The 27,531-nt window shown below is 39.6% G+C and overlaps 1 protein-coding gene across 1 annotated transcript in view; it reads left to right on the top strand.

The window, feature by feature from the left end:
* The first annotated feature begins 497 nt into the window (after nt 1–497).
* Nucleotides 498–27,531, top strand: part of LOC108679315 (serine/threonine-protein kinase pakF) — a 41,246-nt gene continuing 14,212 nt past the window's right edge. Inside the window, exons 1-2 of the mRNA XM_018167914.2 lie at nt 498–1,912; nt 26,839–26,928. Coding sequence (XP_018023403.2) covers nt 761–1,912; nt 26,839–26,928 — 1,242 coding nt within the window. The 5' untranslated portion in view covers nt 498–760. The remainder of the gene's footprint in view (nt 1,913–26,838; nt 26,929–27,531) is intronic.

Here is a 27,531-nt window from a genome sequence, read left to right as displayed (position 1 = left end):
AGACCTCTCACCGCCGTCCTATTCAGAGCTTATCGTAAAGCCAACTCGGGCGGGGTCATCCTCGAGTGGATGTTATCTTCTTTGGTCCAATCGATGACCTCCTACGCTGCTTGAGGTGCCCACTTCCGATGACACACATTAGAACCTCCGAATTCCGTAAAAATGTCCACTATACTAAGCATGGCGGGCCAAAGGAACAATTTAGTTGTGATCATTTTATAGCCATTGGGTTGTCCTAGTGAGAATTCAATCCGAACGCGAAGAATTAGGCGACTGACATGTTTTTTTTGTGTGTGACGTGTGTTGTTCCTTAAGGTGTTGTACTGTAGGGCTCTATACGGTACTTTGATAGCCATATTTTTTTTAATCCATGTGTGTTATTTGGTCTGGAGTCACTGTGTATACATATTTTCCTATTAGACGCCACCACTGCTCGTGTATTGGTGCTTGACAAAGATTGATGACAGTCAGTTTTTATGCTTTAGTTTCAGTATCGCACGACTGAATTCTTGAAAATCTACACTATCGCTGGATTCAATTAATTTTTGCTGATGTTTGCAGGAATAGTGAGCTGATTCGTGAGTTTTGAAATGATTTTTGTGCCTTACTTGGATGCTATCAGTAGGGATACGTCGGTCAAATAGCAGTTAGTTGCAGAATTGAGGTGAAGGTTGTGTGAAGGCCTAGTGGTGTGTAAGCGCAGTAACTACTGTCGATAATCTGCCTTCATTTGATGCCTTTTAAATAGTGTCGCTCAATAATGTACGGAAACTTTGGAAGACGAAGCCCCAGCCCGATGAGGAATCAGGTGAGCGGCTTGCGGCGTGGCAGTGGTCGGCTGGTAGGGATAATCCCGCCACCTCCTCCACCTCCTCCGCCATCCGAGCCTGATCGGGACGAAGCGTTCGTCCAGGAAACTGGCATTAAGGTATACACGTCAATGCCGTCCAGAACTGCTAAAAGGAGAGAAGACGCGAACCCGGAGGGCGAACTCAACCCAAGTCATGACGACGAGGAAGATGAGAATGAGGATGACGACGATGACGATGGTGATGAAGGTGATGTTGCTGATGACGATTGTTACGAGATAATCATGGATGATGCGATTATAGAGGAAGATAATGAGGATGATGACGACGATGGAGATTATGAACATCATTCAAAATCGAAGATCGCCAGTACTGCGAAGACGCATACTAACGGTACTAAGCCGCTGCTGTCGGTCGCGACCGAGAGTTGCGACACTAAAGAAGTGTTAGAAAATGCTGAAAACATCAATAATCAACTGAGGTCCGACAACTTGGTTGCGCCTGCTGATTCTGTCTCAAGTTCCGGTGCAACCAACAGCTTTTCGAGGAACAAAAGCAGTAGCGGGGTGAGCAGCAACGATAGCAGCTCTGGGGTTCTGCATGGCTCGGGTAACGATTGCACCGAGGCGATACCTTCTGTTAAAATACCCGATTCTCAAGAACATTCCAAAGTAATTTCTCCTATAGACGTAGGAAACCCTAGAAGTTTACAGCAAGGCAATTCTTCGGAAGGAAGTGGTAGCGATATGAGTCGAAGTAGTAGCAACGGTAGTCACAACAGCGTTAAAATAAACACCACACTTTCGTCTTCATTGAAAGGCCTTAATTTGATCACAAGTCCAACGACTACTACTGCCCCTACTCAACCATACGCTCCTCTGTCCACCCACTGCACCCCAACCAAAGAAAACAATCCCTCAGAGTTTCTAGTTCGTGGCAAACCTAACAGAATGAGTTTGCCTCTAAGGGACAGATTCATCGCTCGTCCTACAGTCCTGCAGGACAATTCCAACTCTGCGACTGGAGACGTACGAGCTAAGGATGGAACTCTTAGAGCCACCAGGACCATCTGGTTCAGAAGATCCTTCAAAAATCCTACAGCGGTGAGTACCTATTGTAATTATTGTCTTCGCAGGAAACATAGATCAGAGGTTTATCGTCCGTGCATTCGAAACTTCATGAGCAATGCTATGCAGCAATACATTACAATGCACAATTGATTTAAGGCTTTCTTTTTTCTTTTTGCAGTAGCAATGAGTCTTGAAGTGATCGCTGGTTTCAATTTCCTTTTCAGCGTTGCAGATTCACTTTCTTTAGAGGGACTGAGACAAAATATGATTACTTATCTAGCTCATCTGATATTTATCCAATTCTGTGGAACTTTCGGTTGAATATAGAATCGATTTCAATGCTAGATTAGAAAGATTTTAAGTTAATCAGAAATTGTCTCGCATTTATAGTCGTTAAGCTTTTTACAGAACCGCGAAAATGTTTCCAATAGTGTAGTTCGACATTATTCATCGCTGCGCTTTGCTTTTCAAGTGCATTGTACTAACAAGATATCATCGGCCGTTATTCTGTTTCTTATCATCTTTTGTGACTCAAGATTGTTGAGAAATTCGAGTGCACTAACTGAGAAGCTTGCAGGTTGTGGAGACGTGCAAGCTTGATAGGCGCCTTTCCTCCGGCTGATAACGCTGCATTTGTTCGCTCAGTTCGCAAGAATCGCCCTTGCGCTTTATTTAATTTTCATATTAAAGAAACCCATCTATTTCATTGTTATGTTTTACTCTTTTGTTGAAGTTAGGTTGATATCACCGAGTTCTGGAGTTGCAATGAAGGTTACCCAATTCAGCGGGCTTTGACACGTTTTTTTTTTTGTTTGCAGTGATGAATGTCCTTTCAGTAATATTAATATCAATATTTGTAATTACTATGTCATGTTCTAAATGGTTGCTAATATGCTCGCGTTCGGCAATGGGCCATAATACTATACGGATTATTTTCCATGAGTTAACATCATCTCAGCAGTCCATGGTGCCTGCGATGTAATACGTGTGGTGCACTGATTTGCGATGCTCTCGCAGCTTGCATCACACAATGAGAGCATTCACTGGCTCTGAAGTCTTGTTCGTATTGCTGCAAACTTCAATAATGGGCGATGATGGGGGATTTTATGAAAGATTGACTTCGGTTCAAGTCACTATGCAGCTGTACGTCAAATTTTTGTTGTATGATTTTCATATTCTTAAAAGATTCTTATCTCGTGTGCTTGCTATCTAGCTTCTCTAGTCACGACTTGGACTGTACGTTGAGCGTTGGCCTAATAAATTTTCGGTAACCAGATTTCGCCATAGATACTTCAGCAATTTGGCGCGTTATTATTTATATTTTGGCGATTTTTATTTTCTTGCGTATTGTTTGATATGTAGCTAAGAGGAATATTTCAGATTTTGTTTTCAGAAACCGTTTCAATTTATTGGACGAGTTTTTTTATTCTGAACAACCTCACTAATAAAGAGTTATATTATTTACTCTCGATCTTGCTGTTGGTTGTTTTGAAATTCTAAAAAAGCCCGATTGAGTGTAAAAGGCACTCACTAAATGTGCATGGTTTATGGACTCTTTTTATTTTATTATATTTATTTGTGCTGGAATTTGTGAGATATGCATCGACACGTGATGCTGGCGTTCATATCGCCGTGATAGGTTCACAGTTAAAGTTACTTTTCATCTTGTGATGAATCGGAATGCGAAATGGCTTTTTGATGTACTGGGTTACATCTTAGTAGAACAGGGTACTTGTGAATTGATGTTCATCGCCCTCCATTCTTAGTCATTAGAAAATTACTGTCTAATAATTCGAATTATTCACTTACGCCCATTTTCGTTCTTCAGTTTGCTCTATTCCCTCAAGTTTAGTTACTACTGCAAAATATACGATGCAAAAGTAATATACGTTACTGCAGAATTACTGTAAAATATACGATGCTTTTTCCACTGAATAATTCTTGGCAGATTTATCTGGATTTTTGTCTAGGTATTGTGGTATTTTTTCTGTAGAAATGTTTATATTGCACAGATCTTGAACGTCACAGGCCCTTTTATGAAACACAGAATTTACGCTTTTAATGATCCGCGTGGAAAAGCGCTCAGTTTTTTTGAACGTTGTGTAGGCGACCGAATGCTATTTTTTTGCTCATTTGCTCGTTTCAGTTCTTTGATATGCTAGTATCAGAGGTTGCAGCCCTGTGCTTACAGTTCAGAGTACCAGGATTGGAGCAAGCTGTGCGTACCAGGGTTGGAGCAGACAGGTGCGGGTTCGATACCAGCTCAGAGCAACAGTTTCTGGTCAGAATCGGCAAGGAGGCCGGGTGGCTAAGCACAGCCGAATTAATGGAAGTGAGTTGTGTATTCGAGACCGCAAAAAGCTGTGAATATTCTGTGACGTTCAGAATCGGCGACAGGTCTAACGGCCTAATCAACCCTGAAACCGTTAATAATAATAATAATGTGTTAATATGCGTTGTTTATATCTTCATGTCTGTTGTGAACAATTATTGCACCGTGTGTTAATTCGTTTTGTTGATGTCATTTTGTGTTATGTGCCCAGGCTGTGCAAAGAGGGAACTTCGACGTGACAAGGCTAGACTCTACGTTATGCAACCGTGTATAATAACTAATCTCATGAGCGCAGAGCTGACCTTGAGAATAGTTAGTCCAACATGCTGCCACACGCAACACTTGCTGCCTGCTTTATGTTTAATATTGGACTGAACGCGGTTTTTTATTTCACCCTAAGCTTTCAATGTGTACTGAGGCCATAAATGCAGGTGCATGTCTATTGTGCCGTCATAGAGAAGAAACATTGTTAATTTTGCTTAGTTTTCAATGCTATTCCGATTTGCAATCGTTGTGTGCTTCAGAATTTCAGACGAGCTGCAGGCTGTGCTATTACTATGCCTTTCGTCAACGGGTTTTCAAGGTTTTGAAAAGTAAATTTTTGATTTCGAATTTCTCTAAATATCACCTGTTAATCAACGACTTGAATCAGCATTAATTTGTTATTTCTCATTTCTCAAATAAATTACTGCAAAAATATGACAGTTTTAATTTCATCAATGAAGTAGAATGAAGTGATGCTCATTATCTCGATATATACGGTGCAGGTCAATGTCTGTTGCTGGTGTTGAATGCTTGGTCAATGACGTCAGCCGGCGTCCTGATGTCTTGATTATTTTATGCCAAGTCGTGTCTGCTCTCAGAACAATCGCCCAATAATTCAATTCTTCCTAATCTAGAAATTTTCCGTTTGTGTTGATCTGCCTTAAAATAGAAGAGATTTTCAGATCCTGAACATGCTTTTGTTAAGAGTGCCTATAGGCTCTTAACTTCTTTCTATATGATAATGTAATATCTCGTTAGGTATGAAGATAAATAGTTACTAGGCTATTTCAAGTAATACCTCTTGAATAAATTTGTTATAGATAATCTGCCAAAACATATACTAAGACTCGGTTATGATGCCCCAGGCGTATTGATCCTTCCTTCGTGCCCGTCAGAATGTGGGGTACTTTACCAAACATAAAATTTGATGAATAATTCCGATTGGAATTTGTGGTAGCATTGACAGTTTATTTCCAGTTTTCAAGATAAAGTAGCTCCAGATTCAACGCTTGACCGATCAATGTAGACCTTTTTTTCTATCCGTGAATTTATTTAGCTAATAATTTTCGTACCAGCACGTGTCAACGAACCTGGATTGTCGTACCCTCTTGATATATGTAGTCACATGACGTAGTCTAGCGTGACTATGCATACCATTAAAGTTGCCAGCTAGCATCGGCTTAGTTGGAGGTGCTCATCACGCAACGATCCATGGCTTGGTGCAATGCACCTGAATTCGGTAATGCATCAGGCCTAGCGTGAAATAATAACTAATGTTATGCTTGTAAATGATGGTAGTATAATTTAGTTAATAAAGTCTCCGATCAAGTTGCTCATGCTGTCACATGACGTTTCGATAAAGTCTAGTTTATCACTCGTGCATATGTAGAAAGTGACGAATGTTTTGTCCAGTATTCAAAATGAAGGGCTGTTCAAAGCTGCGGTGAAAATACGAATCATGATTAGTGATGTGCCAGGTTGAAAATTTCACTTCTGCGAACTTTTCTTCAGTATCTGCATTTTTGTCGTCTGCAAGTAGCGAGGTCAGAGATTAGTCAGGCTAGTGTCCTTGTTGCCAAGGGTGCCTGCCGATAATTGTCTTGCATTCACGTGCTGATATGAACCTCGTTCTGAAGTCAACACTAGCGTCTCTAAATCGCAAAAATACACATGTTTAGCTAACGTCAGATACGTTCATTTGATACTACAGTCTTCAAAAATGCTTCTTCACTGTGAACTTCTCTATGAACGATGTTTTCTTTATTATAAAACTGCTCTCTGTGCGAAGGCCACCTTATTTAATGCGAATCTGAAGCTTATGAGTGAACGACTGAGCAAGGCTGAAAGGATATCGCTCAGGACGTCGGTCACGTTGTAGGAAGCACGTGCATGAGCTGGTCTTGTGGCACTGAACATCTCAAGGTTTGTTATCTTGTTGCACGGAAATTCAATTGTTTAATTCAATATTCAATTCGAAGAATGTTCGCACTCAAGAGTTGATACTTGCCGTAAAGTCTTAATGGTTGTGTAAAAGCTGAACTTAAGCCTTATAATCGTTGATTCAGAGCCTAACTTACGCTTATCACTTTTTTCCGGTATCCAACCATAAGTAACGCACATCAAACGTGGCTCCGTTAAGGAACATTCAACCTAAAATTGTTTGTTGGTAACTTAGCAATGTAACGATAACTAGCGAGGTCTTGATGTGCATTGTTCAAAAATTGGTTTGATTACAATTGCTAATTAGTGTATTGTTATTTGTAAGTATTGAGAAGTAATTTTAAATTTTAACTTCAATGGCACTAGAGTTGCCTTATTTATAAGATGTATTGTTTATACATCTTATAAATATAGGTAAATTTTAGGGCGGTGAGTCAAGAACATCAACGACTCGTTGACAGCTACAGACCTGCAGCTCCTACAGAACCCTCTTCACACTTCGCTGACTTACTGCAAGTTCAAGAGATTTTTTATTACTTATTCATGCCTACTGCAGAAAAAGAGGTAGAAAATTAAGAATGGTCTCTATAATAACGTTGCCCTGAGCTGCGTGCTTGCCCAGTTTTCCAATTATATCTTTTCTCAGAAGTGCTAATCACGATAGCTGATGTGAACGGTCAGCGTCGATATCTGGCTTGAACTGGATCGTTTTGCCTGCCGATGCGGTGATATCCAATTTTGTCCGACTCTTCTATGTTTCTTTATAATACACCTGGTGATCACGTCGGCCGCTCATGATTGACATTCAAAGAGAATGGAACGAAATTTACATGCTATGTCCGAATATTATTTTCTACTATGACCATATGTACATGCGTTTGCTCCTTACCTTGAGTTGGCTTGGACGGTTGTGGCCAACTTATTCAGCACTATAAAATTCAAAATTGGGCAGTGGTATACATCGTATTTTAATGCCTCGCAAACTGATCGTTATGCCCGTCAGGAGACACTATACCGATTCATATTAAAATACTTTTCACCGTTTATTTGCTTGTGCTTCTAAAGCCATTTATTAATTCACCCTTGTTTGAAGTTAATACGCTCACTTTTCGACGTGGACATTGATGAGAAAAAAATGAGGGACTCATTTTCAAGCTAGTAGTGTCTATTTTTGAGCTAGGTTGAGATTTTATTTATGATACATAATTGTTGAGAAGGACGGCATTCACTATCCTGGACAATTTTATTGTCAGGTCTTTGTAGGTAGCAAGGACAGTTTCTAGCTTGTTTTCGATGCCTAAAGCATGTCAGGAGACTATGAACTGAGTTGATGGTTATGGAGTTACCTCTCATTATTGCCGAAAAAATTTGTATGAACCCTTAAAAAAATTGACGAAAAATTCTGTCGCTCATGCACTTGCTGCGTTTATTATTTGCATTTTTCCGCTAGGAAACTTGCTAAAACTAGAAAACTACAATAGGCTACGATAGATTGAAACGTATATTTTTGAATAAGTTATATATGTTGATTTATTGTTGCCTTAAAGCTACGAGTATATACTAGTGCAAGGCTGCCTTGTTCAAGCATTGCACGTATGAATCATTCAGTTACTGTGTGCAATGATCATTTTGAGTACGACAAATAATTCGCACGTGGCATCTAGAATGCCTAACAAACAAAGTTTGAGTATGAAAAGTTTAAATGTGATGTGTAGTGGCGCTCTGAACACTATAATTGGTTTTCAGATAATTACGTGTAATTAAAAATTTATTGTGTACCTATATCACTAATTTACACCAAGCGGTGAAATTAATTTCCGCAATCATGATGTGTAGAAATACTTTTCTGAACCGCTAAGCACCAACAATGTAACGGACTAACTGGAAACACGAATGAATCCATTAATTTAAACAAGAGTCTCGATTCTTCCTCATTTGATGCCTATGTTAGTACTTAATTAACTTCAAATGATTTGTAATTAAAAGTTTCCTTGTTTTTCTGTAATATTTGCGTATTAAATATTAGCGTGCACCAATTTCGGAGACATGTGCTATAGCAAGGTAATGATTTCAACTATTGTAATGAAGCTACTTAAAATCGTGTTATTTTTATGGCGTTTGCTGTGTTGACAGTAGTATAATTAGTATTTATGCTGCAGCTGCATGAGCGGTGTTGCAGCCACGATAACTTTCTGCATCGCACTGCATTAGAAATTTTCGCAGTATACACGTAATGCCGAGTCATTTTCTATGACATATATGTCGCACGTCTGATTACGAACCACAATCCAGCACGCCTCGTATATGTTGTGCCACTCGTTGCCATATGTGACTAACCTGTGCCACATAATGTAGCACGTTGCCATATGTGGCTTACACGCGACATATAATACAGCACGTCATATGTTGTGCCACTCGTTATAATGTGGCTCACACGCTATACACAAAATACAGCACGTCATGTGTTGTGCCACTCACTATAATGTGGCTCTGTTACTCACTGGCTCACATGCGACACATAATGCAGCACGTCATATGTTGTGCCACTCATTGTAATGTGGCTCACATGCGACACATAATGCAGCACGTCATATGTGGTGCCGCTCATTATTATGTGCCTCACACGTGCCGCAATGCAGCACTTAGCTTGCCGTGCCACTCATTATTATGAGCCCAACATATGCCACATAACGCAATACAGTGCTTGTTGTGCTACATTTTGTCCTCTTTATAATCGAAAACTCCTGTAGCTTGATCGCTTACATGACGCTGCTCAGGTACTATAAGTGATAGACTGGTGCAGTGGTGCAATTGCCAACCTGAATACGGTTTGGTAATTCTGTCTCTATACCCTGCTAGTACCGTCTTTGCATTTTAACTTGAAGAGGTTCTACCTTACCCGTATATATACTGGTAAGTAGTAGGACAACTTATATGCTCGGCGATGTACATTACATCAGAGGATGTGCGGTTACCGGTTTTTTGCACTAGATCAAAGAAGGTAGCTCTAATGACGCACAAGCCACAAATGACTACAACCGCTACACTTGCAAATAATGGAGCATGATTCGTTCATTCTTTTGAACAATGATTACTTGAACAGTTATGGTCGGGTTGGTTGATCCCAACGAATATCAAACCCGAACCACTTTGGTCCTGTTTGATCGAGCCTGAATTTTGAACGAAGTATTACCCAAACTGATATTTAGCGAATCACTTGTGAGAAACTAGCATGACGAAACTTAAAGTTACACGTTCAATTCGCTGTTAATGAGAGTGAATGATATTCATATCGTGAGAATTTGAACCAGACTACATTGTTTCTAAATATCTTTCATTTGTAGTTCAGGAACCTTTGCCCTGCTGTGCTCAAAAACTTCTGTCCAGCTGCGGAACCTTCGTTCGGCTTATGAACCGTTTTCTCTTATAAAAATGTATATTTTTTTACACTTCGTTATGCTCTGTGTAATTGTAATGGGTTGCATGTTTGCCATTAGCGCAATGCCTGCGAACCAACATCAGCGCATTTGAACCTATTGCACAAATTTGACGGGGTGAACCAGCACCAATGCTCATGGCCCGTGCCCCACATAAGGAGCAGGTGCTCTGTAGGTCTGTGCAGTGCATCCAGGTGCAGGGGAAGTGCAGTGCATGCAGGTGCAGGGGCGGGTGCAGTGCATGCAAGTGCAGGGAGGGGTTTAGTGCATGGAGGCGACGGGGAGATACAGTGCATGGACGTACAGGGTGGGGAGGCAGTGCATGCAGGTGCAGGGAAAGGTGCCGGCTTGTCTGACGGGTCTGAGTGGCTCGAGGCAGCCTCATGCGCTGCACTGAGATGCTGCAGCGCTGCAAGGATGCTGCATGCTGCAAAGATGCTGCATGCTGCAAAGATGCTGCATGCTGCAAGGATGCTGCATGCTGCAAAGATGCTGCATGCTGCAAGGATGCTGCATGCTGCAAGGATGCTTTTGCTGCACGTACTCCAGGAATGGTTATCTTGCTGCTAGTCACTGGTTACGTGCTGTTTAAATTTTTAGTTACCCCTTTCCGTGAAGAAAGGTCTGCTACAAATTAATTGAGTTAACCGCTCATTAATCACACGCTGCAACTCTTCTCGTTTGATCGTCAGTAATTTTTCCCGCCATGTTCCCATGGCTGGAGCAATTTCTTATTTGACCTGAAATACCTGTTAATTTGGGCGTCTTGTCTGCAATTGTTTGACAATATATAATATACCTTATTTCGATTGATGATGAAATAATGAGCAGTTGTGATCACGCTTCTGCTCTAGATTTTCAAACGATTAAATCTCCGAAGCTTTTTGGCGCTAAAGTTCTTGAAAACGAGCACGTACCTTTCGGTTTGAAAGATATTTCTTTGGTGTCAAATTCAGTCGATACGTCAAAATTAACTGCTTCTATGAGATTCTGTTTGTTTTGCATGATAATTTCAGACAATAATTCTTTAATACATCAGGAGCTTCATCGGTGGCTCGAAATGGCCAAGAGCCTGTGAAACGGCAGTAACTTTTCATCGGGCGTTGGGTTATATGTAATTTTTTTTATAACAGGTCATAAAAATCTGAAAGTTTTCATGTTATTTTTCTTGTCATCCGGAGAGATCGTTTGTGTCTCAGAAACTCTGCTTTCTCTTAGCCTTGTGTGTGTTTAATTTCATCAGCAAGCCTTTTGACGAGGCTGCTCTCGTGTTCTTTAGATTTCTACTTACGAGGGAGATATTAAATACCTATCTATTCAATTGAATCTGCGTTTGTTTTTAAAGACGCAGCTCAATAAAAAAATAATCTACTAACAGATGGCTAGAAGAAATCGACTGTAAAGGTTCAGAGGAAAGATGTAACGCTGACGAAAAATTAAATTTTTGATAAATTTTAAATAAAGACAGGTATCATAATTCGTTTCAATATTATTTTAAACGACACTTGAGTACTGCTGTTAAACGATTCTCGTGTAACTCAGTCCCTTTGCATTCATTTTCTTTTTGTACTAATATGCTTATAGAATGTTGTGTTTGCTTGTTCTTTGTTTACTTCCTGCCAGAAAAAAAATCAATTCAACGGCAGACTTTACGTTGGATGAATTGGTTTCAGACAAATACTCAGAATTTCAAGTATCCTGATCCACTTTTTCTAACTAATGCAAAATAAAAAGCTGTAGGCTGATGTCTGTAATCTTATACCTCAATGTCCGTGTTACCGGAATGAATTTAGTGCATGCCAAATGATACGTCTTCTACATTCGTCATTCACCCGCTGTGCCATTTGAAAACGCAGATTAGTACGTTGATACAATGTTATTTTTTATGTGTTACAAAGGAGCCATCATTATGACATAATACCTTCCAAGAACGTTCAGCCTGTAGGCTCAACATGGACCTTAAATTATCCCTTTTGACCGAGCCCCGGCAAATGTCCAGGCCATTTTCGGTCGTCCATGGAGTATCATTTGGATCTACGTTGACCGTAACTACGATTCTGTACTACGGATGTATCAATGAGAACCAACTGCCAATCTTGCCATGTGATGTAGGCAACTGTGTGTGATTTTGGCAATTTTACTTGCTAAAATATCAATCTGTATTCTTCACATTTTTCGACCGTGAAATGTATCATAATATTCAGTGTGTAAGATATGCAGCATGGCAAACCTCTTATTGGCCTGACTTGAATTAGTAAACTTTTTAAAAGAATGCATCTTCCACTGCATGTGCTTCATGATGTGGAAATTTTGGGATGAATGCACTTTCTAGATTACAATGTGTTGCATTGCTACAAGTTCATTTTAAATGTAAATTCGTTATGGCAGGTTACCTATTGTTACAATGTTCAAGCTATTTTGTAAGCTTTCTAAATCTTCCTTTGCTCAAGGAGAACTAATTTGTAAAATATTTTCTATGTTATTCCTACCTGAACTTTTGATCACTCCATTTAATTAATTTAAATTAACATTTTCACTTAATAATATTTAATTAGACAAATTTTAGAAATATACTTTTAAAAATCAAACTTTCTTATAAGACCAAACATTTAGTTGCAGTGCTTCTTATCTGTTCATTACCAATGCTATCTGTGCATATTGATAATGGATTTCAAAGTCATGACGTTCACAGTGCCTCAGTACCTTATAAGAATTGTTATCGTTCTTTCACCTAGAACATGAAAATCAAGTTCACGTTTATAATTATATTTCTGCATTTATTGCACACTCATTCAAGCTGGCATTGTGTAGAAATTTTTTTATGATTGCCTTATCGAGAGATTATTTTAACGATGACATCAACCTACCACATCATGAAGACTGATAAGAGGTTGCCACTAATCTTCTATTCTGATAAGATGGACAATGCGCTTGAAACTAAACTTTAGCCCAACTTGTTGCGGCTCTTAGGATATCACGAGACACTCACAATACTACGTCTTAGCTACAGATGGATGTGATGCGTTTAGGTATGGAGCTTTGTGTTGATTTTGATCTGGGAAATTGAATCTTGATCTCTAGAATAGAGGTTGTCATCTAGGAAGAAGGAAAGGTCCATGGATATATTGACGTCACGAGAATTTTTAAAACGTAAACGGAAATTACTCCCATACATGAACTTCCGTTAAATGGGGATCTTTACCCATGAAAAGAGATCTTGATCTGATTGATAAGAATCATGACCAAAGATATTGTGATGTTGATAAGGGTGTTAGAGTTTCGTTCTGCGGATTTAGCAGTTTTATCTGGGACATTATAATTTTGATCCAGGGAAAATTGTTTTTCGGTAATTTGGTTTTTGATCAGATAAATACAGTCGAGTGTTAGGTAACGATGATCGTACTAATGGGTATGTTTTTATCCTGGTAATTTTGCCTCGTGACCCTTGGAATAAATTTGTGGTATGTGTACATTATATTCAGTGCAGATGGAAATCTAACCACTGAGTTTAAACAGGCGGCAAACTTACAAAATTGTCGCATGTTCATGGAGTTTGAAAACTTAGTGCAAGTCGATGATAACTTTAAGGTACTGATACTTTCTAAAAACATACAGCCTGTTGGCTTACAACGAACCTCAAATTATCTGCTTTCACTAATCCCCTACAAGTGCACATGATATTTCTGGGTCTTGGAAAGTCATTGCAGTGCGCTTACGTAACTAAGATACAGTACGATGTATTTATGTGAACCATTTGCCGATCTTTGATGTTGTTCGTTCAGTTTTTCCGTACCATGAACCTCAAATTATCTGCTTTGACATAGCACAAGTTTATTATCTGTTGGAATTTGCCATTTGAGGGTGAAGAACGCCGCTAATGGAAAAACGAAATATATTCAGATGACAATCATGGAGTAATCCACACTGATTTTGTTTTCGCGCTTCATTTTTTTCTTTGAAAGTTATTATTGCATGCTGTACGACCGCCGCCTTTAGTTGTCCCTCATTTGGCAGGTTAATCTAGACTAACATGCAAACAACATAATAATTGGACATGACGAAAATAAAAGCTAGCAAAAGAACTTGATCATGAACGCAAGTAAATATGAACCTTGTAAAGCATGTCATCACATCATCGACATGGGCGCAAGTCAGTATATATGCGTATATGAAGTCCGTCATCTTTAACATGTATTGTTTGTATTTGTCCAAACAATATTATGCTTCGTACAATATTCTCGTGTGTAGAAATATGTGCTATGCTGCCCAGTTGATTCTCACAATCACGTGTAAATACGTCAAGAATCTGACCACGTTAAGTTAGTGTGATTGATGAAAAGTGATTGGGTGCAGATGAAAAGAGATGGGTGACGGGATGTTTGATCAGTTTGGCGATTGATTGTTTGTTTTGTGTTTATTGCTTGTGATATGGACAGCTTGCTGCGTATGTACGATGGTCGTTGTGGCTATTAAGACGAGTCGCCACCCAACTGTGTTGGGTGAGAAGTCGTTGCTTAGCACCGCTCCTCGCCTACGAACTGCCGTCACTTGCCGAATAAGCTCTTTGTTTCCAAGCAATAGTGCGTGCCTTTAGCTAAAACTTAGCTTATTCGGACTCGACTATGTATTACTGCAATTATTGATCTTAAAAACTTATGTTGTTTTTACATAAATTCACGTACTATTATTTGCTATTATTGCACGTACTATTATTCTGAGAAGCAATTTAATCGTGAGGTAACCTTCGTTTATGCTTTTTTTCAGTGTAAACAGCACGTTTGAATAAAAGTTTCCGACCAATGTTTTAATAGTAGTTTCTCCATTTTTGTTATAGATGCCAATGCAATACCGTGGCGCTGGCATACATGCTACTAGTTAGGCTTATGGGATCAATACTAGTGCCATGGTAACAACTCTGTTGTTGCTGTCGTCATACAATTGATCGACAGTACTATGCGGATTGCTTCATGATTTCCCACGTTTGCTTCATGCGATGGCTGTCAGATCTAATCTATCTCGTGTAGTATACGTTCATTGATGACCTTCACTTCAAGCTCATCTTCTAGTACTCGTTTATGTATAAGTACGAGAAGTGCTTCTCGTTTAAGTACGAGAAGCACTTTTAAAAACGTATAGCACTTCTATAAAAGACATGCTTGACCCTTAAATCTATAGTCCCTCTTTTACCCCTCATATAAGCGCCACGCAATCCCTCACATCTGGTCCCCACTAAAACATATTCTAATAAACCAAACAATCAACAACATTTTTAGTACTATTTTAAACCTCATATATGCACCGTAAATGACCATTTGTTTCATGAAAACAAATGCTGTAGTTGCGTAAGTGGGGTCACGCAGTGCAATGCTGCATGTGCAGTGCGTCTTTAGGTCACCTTCACTACACTCCCCCATCCGTCCATTCCAGGCCCTTTGGATGCAAGCAGGTGTTGTTGCTGGTGTCGATGCTGGTGTTGCTGGTGTAGTTGTTTTCTGTTGCTGGTGTCGATCTTTGTTGCTGCTTACATCGTTTCCCTTTTACAAATGTTCGTTTTGTATGTTCATCTATTGAAAATTTTTAACATTTTGCCATGCTAACCAATTTTTGGGATAGTATCGACTGAATTGTTAAAAAATTCAATTTCTGCGTTCGTTAGTTGCGTTCATATTTTAATGAACAAAATATCATCAGATGTAAAACTTGATGCCATCCGCTTTGATTCATTTTCACCCTTAATTTTGTTTGCTTTAAAGTTATTATTGCATACCGTACCACAACCCGCAATTCAGTAGGCTGCGGCAGCAGGCATCAGTGCACTAATGAGAACGTTCATGAGTCACTGAAGTCTTTCATATGTTGCTAAACAAAAATATGCTATGAATGAACGTAGAAGAGTAATTTTTCAATGAAAACCCGCCTAGGAGAGTCATCCTTCTACAGCATTCAACCGTAGTAAACATGACGGTCTTAAGAACTTTCCGCATATATACAGGAGCACTTCTTTCGTCACTACTTTAGAATCACCGAAATATGTCGAGCAGGTTTTTTAGAACAGAAGAATATGATGGAACTGATTATGAAAAATGATTTCGGTGGGTATAGATTTTTAGTGGAGCTGTGACGACAGCTGTCGCCTTTGTTACTAGGCGCGACATTTACGTGGCATTAAAGGCAGTCACCTTTGAGATCGTATCCTGCACTTGTGCTGTAACCATAACTATACTTATAGTTATTCTTACAGCGATCACTTGCTTAGTTGATCTCTAGTGATCATAGTTGTTAGCGCCTAGTAAGAGGACTCTGTTTCAGTGGTGGCTGTGCACTTCAATTATTGAATGTTAATCGTATTCTATGATTGTTCGTAAAACCTATTTCTGTAAAACATCCGGACTTCGATTTGAAGGAAAGGTAAAAATTAGAAACTAGATGAAATCTTTCATAATAATTCAAGTTTCACCAATAGCTTCAGAATTTGGAATTAATGAGAGCACGTTCGGGAAAATCACGTCTGTTTTCGCCGCCGTCTCACTTTTACTGCAGTTTCCCATCCAAAATTACGGATCAGTTTTCTTAAGATGCTCGTAATCTACGGCGTGACGCACGCCCTGTTCCACGCGATGCTTAGCAACCAAATTTCAACCCTATCTCAATGGCTGAGAATATGGCTGGTGATATTGATGACTTGGGTACCTCAATTGTTGAGAACATGGCTGATGATATTGATAACTTCGGTACCGCACTGGCTGAGAGTATGGCAAATGATATTGAAAACTTATACCTGAATGGCTGAAAATTTGGATGGAAGCTGGTTTTTCAATAGATTTTTAGTATATAATATGAGTGATCACCTTTTGTTAGTAGGGACGATTGAAAAATAAAATTGATTTAACTGGAGGTAATTACCCATATTAAGGTTGATAGAGACTACCTGCCTATATTAGGGCTAACGGAAAGCAACGCCATCCCATTCCGGATGGACACTTCAAGCAAGGTTGGAAGTTCATTGACCGCCGGATACCCAAACAATGGCCACAGCCTAGTGAGGCAGCAGCCAGGTGGGGACAGAGCCAAGTGGGGGCAGCAGCCAAGTGGGGACAGCAGCCAAGTGGGGACAGCAGCCAAGTGGGGACAGCAGCCAAGTGGGGACAGCAGCCAAGTTGGGGTAGCAGCCAAGTGAATTTATTTCTAACACAAATTTATAAGAAATGATGACCACGTTCGTCATATCGTAGATAGCTATGTTCGTTGCAAGTCTTTGGGCTAGATGGCCATAGTGCTGGGACAGATAATTCCCAATACCAACAATGATATTTTCATATGAATTACGATCGTGCCGCCAATTAATGCTCTATTTTGAGATCTCCGTATCCTGACCATCAACATCCTGAGTCGTCGCTTCCTAGAACTCGTGGGCACCATACGGACAGATAGAGTACGCATCCCGTATGCCTACCTCATTGGGAGTGACGCTATTCTTGGAGCTATCACGAGCCTGACCGCGAGACCTCTCTGACCCTACCAAATTTATAAGAACTACAAAGTTTCCTGTGTAAGCGTGTCGAATGAAATTTTAATTTAGATTTATGATTGAGCTCAAGCGCCAAAATATTTAATAAAAAAATTAATGCAGAATTTGTATTAAATTTTATTATTCACTTTTATTAATTTACATTTATTTATTTTATGTTTTACTTTCTATTTGATTAATTTTTTACGAATATTCATACTGATGTCGGGTCAAAGCGGTTGCGAGTACAAGAAAATATTTCTGTGCCTTTGTGCTTGAAACAAATTGTATTCTTTCCTGCAAACGAAATCAGCAAAGGCGACTGTCGACTTGAACTATCTTGACAGGGTTTTGGCAATAGTGTCCGTCAATGAAGACATGCAGTCCGTCGACCGTCTTCTACGCTGCCAAGATTTTTTAAGTCGTTACCAAGAATGGTGAAAGAAGTGGCAATTATTTCACCTCATCTTCACGCTCGTCTCAAGCTGCTAACCTTTCTCAGGAACGAGGGGAACAGCCTGTGATTCTTGCCAGCTATTGGATCATTAAACTCACGTGCACAGGAATAACCGATGACGTGTTCCAGATGGAGTCATGTTCTCTTGCTACAGGGCAGTGGTAGCTTCTGTGAATCATGGCTAATTAGTTCATCTTAGATAAATAGATAGATTTCTCGAAACTGTTCTGGTACACCGTCTGTTCAGAGATATTTGATTCGTCCCATTACATGGTTTATTGCTAGGAATGTACATAGTTTATTCGGTGAAATTGTTTGCTGCTCTGCAAAACACCGATCTATGTAATAACAATCATTAACACGAATAACTATGTTCTGTTTGCGTTCTAGGTCTTATATAATTTTGTTTGAAATTCATAATTATCTCCGAAATTAAAAATGATATAACCCGAAGCCTAATACATTGGAAGTAATCACTCCATTCGAATGGGTATTATCTCAAGAGACTGCAGAAGAGGATTATATAGCCCCACAACCGTTCAAAGTAATATTAAGAATTAACGACCTACCCCCATACCGATAAAAAATTGAAAAATATCCTCGGAGTCGGAGATTTTCAGTAGACTTTTTACCTTGAAGTCCAGTTACTTCACCAGCCAGAAATGCCGTACGTTTCATCTTGCTCCGAATGAGTAACCTGCCGTCTGGGCAGTAAAAATTGGTGCCACAGCCTAGCAGACTTTGTGGCGTCGGGTTAGGTTCGGTCGCACCATGTGGAGGCGTGACGGCGCCTCTGCCTCTTGTAGTGACTGCCATAACAGTAACAGGCTTAATATAATAGACTCCTAATATAAAATAGCTTCTCGTAATAATGAGGAGATATTTAAATTGCTTGACAAGTAACTACTCGAGTTACTGCCGGAATTGCTGATGCTTACTGCCCCAACTGTAGCATTGTTACTGATTAAACAAGCAATTACTACAACACTTGCTCCAGCGAGCGGTAAACCCAAGTTACTTGAGTTACTGACGCAAAAACGCCATTAGGAACATGGCTAGTTGTATCGAGTGATAAATTTAAGTCCACAGGAACGCAACTGAGGAAGATAGATAACGAAGTTGTTTTAAATAAATGAATTCTTTGCGATTATATAACTAAAGCTAATAATAGCGCATACATTGATCTTTTTTTGGGCATATCATTGTTCACCGGCCGCATCCTGGATTATATATAACATCAGCTCATGGCGCATAAATTTTATTGTTTTAGTATACCCAATAAATATGATAGAACAAGGATGCCCAGGATGCGACATGCATTGTCGCCGCCGCGTTGTCTTGGGAAGCAACATGCCGGCGCTAAGCAGTCCCATAGTCTCCCTGTGCTGCTGCGGTGTGTTCGAATGTTCGTCGCGCCTCAGGCTAGCCAACCGTGACGCAATTCCCCAGTCGCTCCTCTCACTCTTAACTGTCTTATCTTAGCTGTGGAGTGACCTGCAGGTGTGGTTGGTAGCATGGTGAACTTGGTGAGAGGTATGACAGTAGATAGTATAATCTTATAACACAGGCGAAATGACTTTTGTACCTTTCTTGTAGCTGATATTTACAGCGAGAGCATTGCCCATCCAGTGGCACTCTGAGCTGAAGTCTCCGCAGTGCCGTTGGTGATATGGCAGTGTGAGGTTGTTTCGTTCCGGCGCTCTCTTTTCGTAGTGCTTCCATTGATTATTTCCTTAGTTTTATTGCCACGCACGGTCACTGATATTGCATTACTAGTCCTTAATCCTTCTTGGGTTAATGTAGATAAGTGGAAGACATTTATTTTCGCTGAAGACTAGGCGAGAAGTGGAAACAATGCCCTTTATGATCAGCTGTTTTTTGATCGTTGTTGACCTTCAAAAATTATCCTATTACTATGATTTTTACTTAAATTATTGATATCGGCGCTGCTTTATCCAAACTCGTTATCGTTGTCAATCACGATGATTTCTCGGCGTCGCATGTTTTTTGTTTACGTCGAAAACCTCGCCGCTCTTTTGAAAGTTTTGCAAAAGTTTAAATTTTTCGTCATCACTGGGGAATGCCTTGCTGGTTTAGCAATAATATTGAGTTATGGCCACATTCCAGCCTGGCTCTGTTGAAATTAATTTAAATGAACCGTACGGTGCCTGTGGCGGCGTGGCCACTGGCCAGGCTATAGAAATATTCTTCAGATCAGGCTTTTTTTTTCTCAGCCTGTGATAAATTGAAACGATGGTCGTTTATTAAATTTGTTAAGATACTAAATTACATTTTGACATGACGATAAACCTTTGTTAAATCAGTTATTTAGTTTCTATTCTTACTTGTGATCTACATGCCCCAATATTTTCTGTGTAATGGACAGATCCCCGAAAATATCACGATCTAGTTAATCCTACTTGTAGGATTAACTAGATTGTAACTAGAAAGAAACTAGACACTAGTCGCTGTAGTTTCCAAATCTGAAGTTCATCACCATAGTAAAACTTCAGACAGATTATGACTTACCATTAGTTGTCATTGATATATTGGTCGAGATTCTCTTCGTTTGGTTTTCATCCCGATTCTTTTGTTACGCAGTCAAATTTAATTTTTGTGAAGAATTGATCCATGGGGTATAAAAAATTCGTATACCTAATTCATCATGTGTTATGGTATTCCTGCTCGATCGTGAATACTAGTTCTCATCGTTCATTTAAAAATAAAGAATCATCGTCATGATTATTAGACATCGATTTTCGCTGTTGATTTAATTTAGGAAAGTAACCACTGGTGCCCACGTTACTTAGCTATTCCTATTTCGTGAAGATTCGTTTTTATTTACGCTCACCAGATTTCATGTTGAATAATTGATATTTTTTGTGTATTTCCACCATTATTTGAATCATCTGCGTGTATTTATCATTTTATATTCGTATTTTAATTCGCCCGTTCGACCATCTTTTCACCTAAGACATCAGTACACTATTTCACTCGTTCTTATAAAGTATAAACGCATCAGGAGTTGAAAATGTTAGTCTTGATAATTTGAGACCATAATTCTCTTAATTCTAATCAAGTAACGCAGTGGATGCAATAAATTGGTTGCTAAATTGACCATTGAATGTAGCTGAGCACGAGGAGACTATTTGGCAGTTTAGAGTAAAATTGTCACGAGTAAGTCGTTATGACTGCCGCAATCTTGGCTGCAGCGAAAACGTGCGTCGAGGCTGCCAAGACCCGGAACAGCTGACTGATTGTGCTTGTCACATTGGCTTATTGTTTGCGCTTGTCACTCTGACTTATAACTGCGATCAAAAGACAAGAGTTATACTGTGCTGCTGTGGACTTTGTCATGCCACGATGCTGTGGACTTTGTCATGCCACGCTGCTATGGACTTTGTCATGCCACGCTGCTGTGGACGTTGTCATGCCACGCTGCTGTGGACTTGGTCATGCCACGCTGCTGTGGACTAGGTCATGCCACGCTGCTGTGGGCGTAATAATGTTGTTCTTGTGATCACATCTCACGCCTTATTTTAGGATTTTATGGTAATTTCTGTGCTCACTTTTTACTCTAGTAATTTTTTAATCCACTTAATCAACCGATTGGTCATGCGGTTAAACCTATGGTGGTGCAAAGGGGTAAATTTGGAAGTTCTTACAATAACATTCCCGTTAGAATTTTTTTTCCTTGACGAATTGCCAGAATAAGCAGATGTGAGTCGTTTTAATTATGGCTGAAAAGGCGTTGGCTGCTCCGTAGAATTCCGTGCTGTAGCTGCGCTCCGCGATTCAGGCGAATATTGTACGTTTTATTGTTAGGTACTTGGCTTGCGTTGGTCACGTCCTACAAAACCTCTCCTAAAGTCCATAATCTGTGTGTTACAGTGTGTATATTAATTTTATTTAGTTATTGTCTATCCATGTCGAAGTGCGCTCATCACCCAAACTCCCAAGAAAGGCGTAATTACTCTCCGTTGCTTTGAAATATTTCTTGAGTTGCGATCTGTTAAGAGGTTGGCTAGGTTGCATGGTGATAGCCACTGATAAGCGTTCTCAGATAGCGACATAGTCATCCTTTTATCTTGTATATTGTCTCTTAATCATTGGTCCTTGAACGGTGTTCGATTGTAAATTTATATATAGTGTCTCGCGATTTCACTCTATCGGAGATCATTAGTTACACGCAACCTAAGTTGCATTTTTTCCTATTAAAAAATATCGAGCGTCAACAGATCGGTTAACGTTTTGGAGATTTTTTTATATAGGTCGAGTTGGTAGCTTCAGTATAAACTGCGGTTTGATCCATAACTCGAATTCGAATTCATCAATTGTTCATGCGTGAATCTGTAAATGTGTAAATTTTTTCGATATGTTTACAAATTTGCTCCAATGCATCTCTGTTATTTACCCATTTTAAGTTCTCGCTGGATTGAATTATACTAATGTTGTTCAACTGAATGGTTTTCATTGTGAATATTCCACTTCACCAATTATCTGGGGAATTTTAATTCCATGCGATAGGTATGTCTTATTTCGAGGGAGTTAACGGGAAATTTGTATGCTTTATATGCGGGAAGAAAATCAAATTTTCGATCCGAGTTTAAGCAGATTTAGTTGAACTCGGTTGTGATGATATTCCTATGCAATTCGTGTTGCATCATAAAGATTGCAGTGTGTGGCTTCATTACCGATGCCCATGTTGTCCGTCATGCACGCATTATGCCTGTACGTGACATGAATCTCGATGCATGCATCATCCGTGGACGAAACATTATCTGCGGGCTTTGAGTGGCCGATGAATGGCCACAGAATATCAGTGCTGCCACTGCTTTAATTTTGAATTGATTAACTCGTTCGTTCCAAATCTGTACTGCATTTCTTACGAAATTCTGTTATGCAATCTTTTGATTTGGACGATAACTGAAATTAATCCATACGACTCGTGTTGAATGCGTGGATTGACTTTGAATTTGTTCTGCAAACGTTTGTGTTGAACGTGTTGTCTGGAATCGAAGAAACTTCAGAATGATTTAAATTCTAATATTCTCTATCGAAGGACCACTGACGTGGAGTGAATCACTAATTTATGTTAAGATGCAGGTCTGAGGATGCAGCATTCAATGGACAAGATACAATATTTTTATATCTTCATGTAATAGAAAAGAGCATTTCTGGGAACTAATTCACTAGCACTAACGGATTATTTGGTGTTGCAATGGCCCGACAAACCTTGAATATTTTAGTGCGTGTGATGACCGAACGCCGCTCAAATTAATGAATGTGCAAGATTTATTGTGCGCTTCTCCAGCCACGAGATTGTTCTAAATGTTACGGTGGGTGATAAACCAGCGCACATTCTGTTATATTTTCCAGCGTAAACTGCAGGTTAAAATTCGGTCATGAGTAGCGAGACGCATATACCGCTGCAGTAGCAGCAGTGTTCCTCGCGCATCGCTGCTGCAGCGGCAGTGTTCCTCGCGCATCGCTGCAGCAGCAGCAGTGTTCCTCGCGCATCGCTGCAGCAGCAGCAGCAGTGTTCCTCGCGCATCGCTGCAGCAGCAGCAGTGTTCCCCGCGCATCGCTGCAGTGCGGCTCATCATTTAACGCTGCTGCTGTGACTCAGCGTGCAGGTAGCGACAGCTTTGCTCATGTATTTATAGCTGCACGCGTCCGGCGCAGACCCGCGTGTCTGCTGCCCAGGCTGAAAATTCAAGTTTATCTCAAAATTCCTGCGCATCTACCATCAAAATTATTATACATCATCAAGGCTTTATCTTCTTTCCTTTGTTGACACTTTCTTGTTGAATTGTTTGCCAGAATTAGATGCCTTGGATGCTATAATATTTATTTACTCCAGCCTTTTCAAACTTAACTATATACCGTATAGCCAGTCCACCAAAGATTGAACTTTTGCTTGTGCTTGAACATTACGGAAGCATCGATTTATATTCAAATATAATAATATATTTCATAGTGCGTAGTAAAGTATAAAAATTTGTGAAAGTTTGAGCAGACGGTTAAATCCGGGATAATCTTTTTTTCTTAATGTAGTCACGAGCAATTGAGTTTGCAGATGGTCCTTTCTACATATGCACACTGTCACTGTAAGGCTATGCGCTATAAGAAATCGTGAATTGAGTGTGTGCCAAGGAGTGACAGTATAATTAAGACGAGTTGAACTAGGAAGTGTTTGGTGTCTTTGTTACCCATTACGAGAGTGTCGCTTCCACCGTAGAAAAGGGTCTGAGTTAACTAATAATCGATTGCTGTATAGAGAAAAGTATAGAATTGTTCCTATTATAAAAAATAGGTTTACGCGATTAACATTTAGTTCATCAGGGAATGCTGGCAATTTACCGTATAGGTTGTGCGTCATAAAGCTTCGGATTCACGTGTTGGCAGCATGCTTTGCATGGGCATCAGTGACGCTCTTTCTCTCTTTCGCCACCGGGCGTTATTGAAAAAAAATCCGTCACTTTCTCAGTCGTGTTGCTAACATTTGTTAACCCGGGACTTCAGATCAGTTGTGTTGCTGATACATGATAACTGGAGCTTAATCAGTCGTGTTGTCAACATGTGGCCACTGGGGAGTAATATCAATCATGCCTGCTAACCTTAAGCTGCTGGGAACTAGCTCAGTCGTGTTGCCATCACTTGGTTACTGACATTTCCATAAGTTGTGCTGCTAACGCAACTGATGGTGAATATACGTACGAACATTGAAGCAAGGATTCTTAAGAAAGTGTCGGCAGTTTCTTATTCCGTTCAGTGCCGCAACAATGCGCATCGTGTGAATGCTGCGTTTATTGTTACTTTAATTAAGTAATTTAACATTTTAATGTTTTATTTCGTCACTTTACAGAGAAATATAGGGATTGTTGAGTTGAAAACTTGAATATGCATAATTTATTGTAGTACGGCAACGACGCTGTTACTGTTACTACAATGTTTTTTCTAAACCTTCACAATATTGCTATGGAAAAATAATGATTCTACAATACTTTCCTGGCCCTGCAATGCTGAGGACACTAGTAGAGGCTGACTATAATACAAGTGAAGTATATAATGATTTAATGATGTTGTTTGGCGATGCAAAGCCCTAATATTATTAGTGAGAAGAAATATATATTGAACCCTGATATTATTAGTGAACGAGGCTTTACAGTACCAGTCTATGCAATACCGTGTGCTTTCATTCCCTGTTAAAAATATTAGGTAGACTTGAGTGGCCGTCGAAAATCGACCAAAGTAAAGAGTTCAGAAAGATAGAAATATCAAGAAAGGAGGAAGAAAGAAAAAACTCATAGCCTTGATGAACTTTGAACTAAGAAAGTTCAAGTGAAGGAACTCGCTTAATTACACGTGTTGGTTTTGGTCGTCCACTTGAGACCGCTCTCCGCCAGGATCGTGTTGCGTTCACTGCAACGGTTTTTTTCTTTGGCTTCGAAATATAAGAATTACGTAAAATTCTTGTCAACATAGGCGTGAATTCTACCAAGTAATGTTATCGCGTGCCAGTGAATAACTAGTGTGCTATGAAATTAAAAATTTCTATCAATATTGATGTTTGCTGGAACCTGCATTTACTTTTCCTTTAGAATGTAGTATGAATTTCAGAGGTCTCTACGAATGTTTTGCAATGTTTTACTAGCATTCAGTGACAAATGTTGGCTTAATTAACGATAAAATTCACAACCTCGCGTTTATTCTGGCAATTAAAGTCTTGTGCGCGTCTGTCCACCAGTGGCCATCGTTAGTTTCAACAGTAAATAATTTACTCAACTATACCATAAGTTGCCTTGAACCATCCGAAGTAAAATGTCTAGCGGTGGCGGCAAGTTCGCAGTCGGCCGATTCTTCGTGTCCACTCCAGTAGAGGCGACCTCCCCAGCCGCCAAAGCCATTGGCCGCCTCGATAACTCCTCGTACGGGGCAGCTGACAAGAGTAGGAAACGCGTACGAAAATACGGCCAATATAATATCGCCATCTCGTACCCGGAGCCTACCATTCATGAGGAGACCTCGCCGGGGGAAGGGGAGGTAAATTATTTATTATTAAAAAACACAGGGCGTTCGAGTCTCGTGTCTTTGCAGCTATACCATGAGAGTTAGATTGTATAAGTACCTGCTTGTTGCTGATATACAAAGAACATGTATATATATAATCAATTGGCTTTTCCCTAAATCATGATACGGACAATCTACTAACTTATAGTCTTGATTACGGAAATTATTTGACTGCATGAAGCACGAACGATTTTGACAACGATTACGCAGCGTTGACTTCGAAGTTGACTTGAAAAAAATCGTACCACGAAGCAATTCTTAATTAACTCGCTCTTTACATCAGTATCATTCCTAATTCTATATTGATCCAACCGAGAAGAAATCTGTTGCCTGTGCTTTGATCTGGAAGCTTTAACTAAACTTGACCGGGTAATTCCCTTTAGAATTTTACTTGTCAAGGATCGCATTAGCTCAAGCAAACAGCAGCTGAATTGTGTCCGAGTACACGATAATTATAGCTTTCTTGGTTACATCAACTCGTTGCTTGGACGTGGATGCCTAAGTTGGCTTTGTTCAAATTCTCTGAATACTTGTGCGTGGGTGACCTGCTCGTGAAAAAGGACGAGTCTTTATAAATTCATTTAGCGGATCATAATATAATCATCAAACAGATCCAACCAAAATCATTCGCACTTTTTAATCATTTGACGCTCTTCATTTAGTCGAAAAGAAGTAAATGATTTTTCACGTTTCATCCGTTCTATCCTCATCTCACTAGCCAAATGTACTACAGTACATGTGCTAGGTACATAGAAACTTTTTCAACCTTGTGGTCCGAGGTTGGGTGAGTGTGCCCTGCTCGAAAAAAGTATATAATGAGTATGTACGGTAATTGCCTTCATGAGGTATAAGTAAACAAATTAAGTAATTGCCTTGATGAGGCACAAGTTAAGTAATTGCCTTGATGAAATGTAAGTGAACAAAGAAGGTAATTGTGCTACTTTGCAGGATACGAGCGGGGCTGCGGTGACATCGTCGGCTGCAGGGACAGCAAAGCTACAGCAGCTACAGCAGCACAAAGCCCGAGATGTGGGCAAGGTTTGTGGCAACACAATTTTATTGAGACTTCCATTATATCTTAATTCAATGAACTTTCATACAGCTTGTTGAATAATCTCTGTATTAAATCTTTTTATTACAGTGAAATGTATTTCTGAATTCTGTAATTTTTTATCTAACTTACCACGAAGCAAAGTTGAGTTTTCCTAAGAATATTGAGGAAGGGCAGATAAACCAGAAAGTGTTTACTATGATTTTTACACACGTTTTATCCATGGTCACTTTATTTAATACAATTGCACAACATTAAACTTTCCATTATAATGTTGTTGATTTTAAAACGCTTAATCATCCACGTTTTTCTTACCTTAAAGACCTTCATTGATTCAAGTTTTACTTCTGAAAACTTTCAATAAAAGTTTATTCTTAATTTAATTTTTAATAATTAAATTAATTTTTAGTAATTAGGCAAAGAGCTTAGCTGAGCCGCAGTTATAAGCAGATGAATATGTAAGCGAATAGTGTCGGGTTAGCACTAAAACTTTTGTTTGAGTGCAAGCCCAGCAATCTAAGCACACATAACATCTAAACCCACTCATTCTCCTTCCCCCCTCACCCTCCTCCACTCCCCCACTCATCCTC

The sequence above is a fragment of the Hyalella azteca genome, unplaced genomic scaffold (assembly GCF_000764305.2).
Source record: "Hyalella azteca isolate HAZT.00-mixed unplaced genomic scaffold, Hazt_2.0.2 contig16275, whole genome shotgun sequence".
Classification (NCBI taxonomy): domain Eukaryota; kingdom Metazoa; phylum Arthropoda; class Malacostraca; order Amphipoda; family Hyalellidae; genus Hyalella; species Hyalella azteca.
Note: the sequence above shows the minus strand (reverse complement) of the source record. Positions and strands in the feature narration are given on the sequence as shown.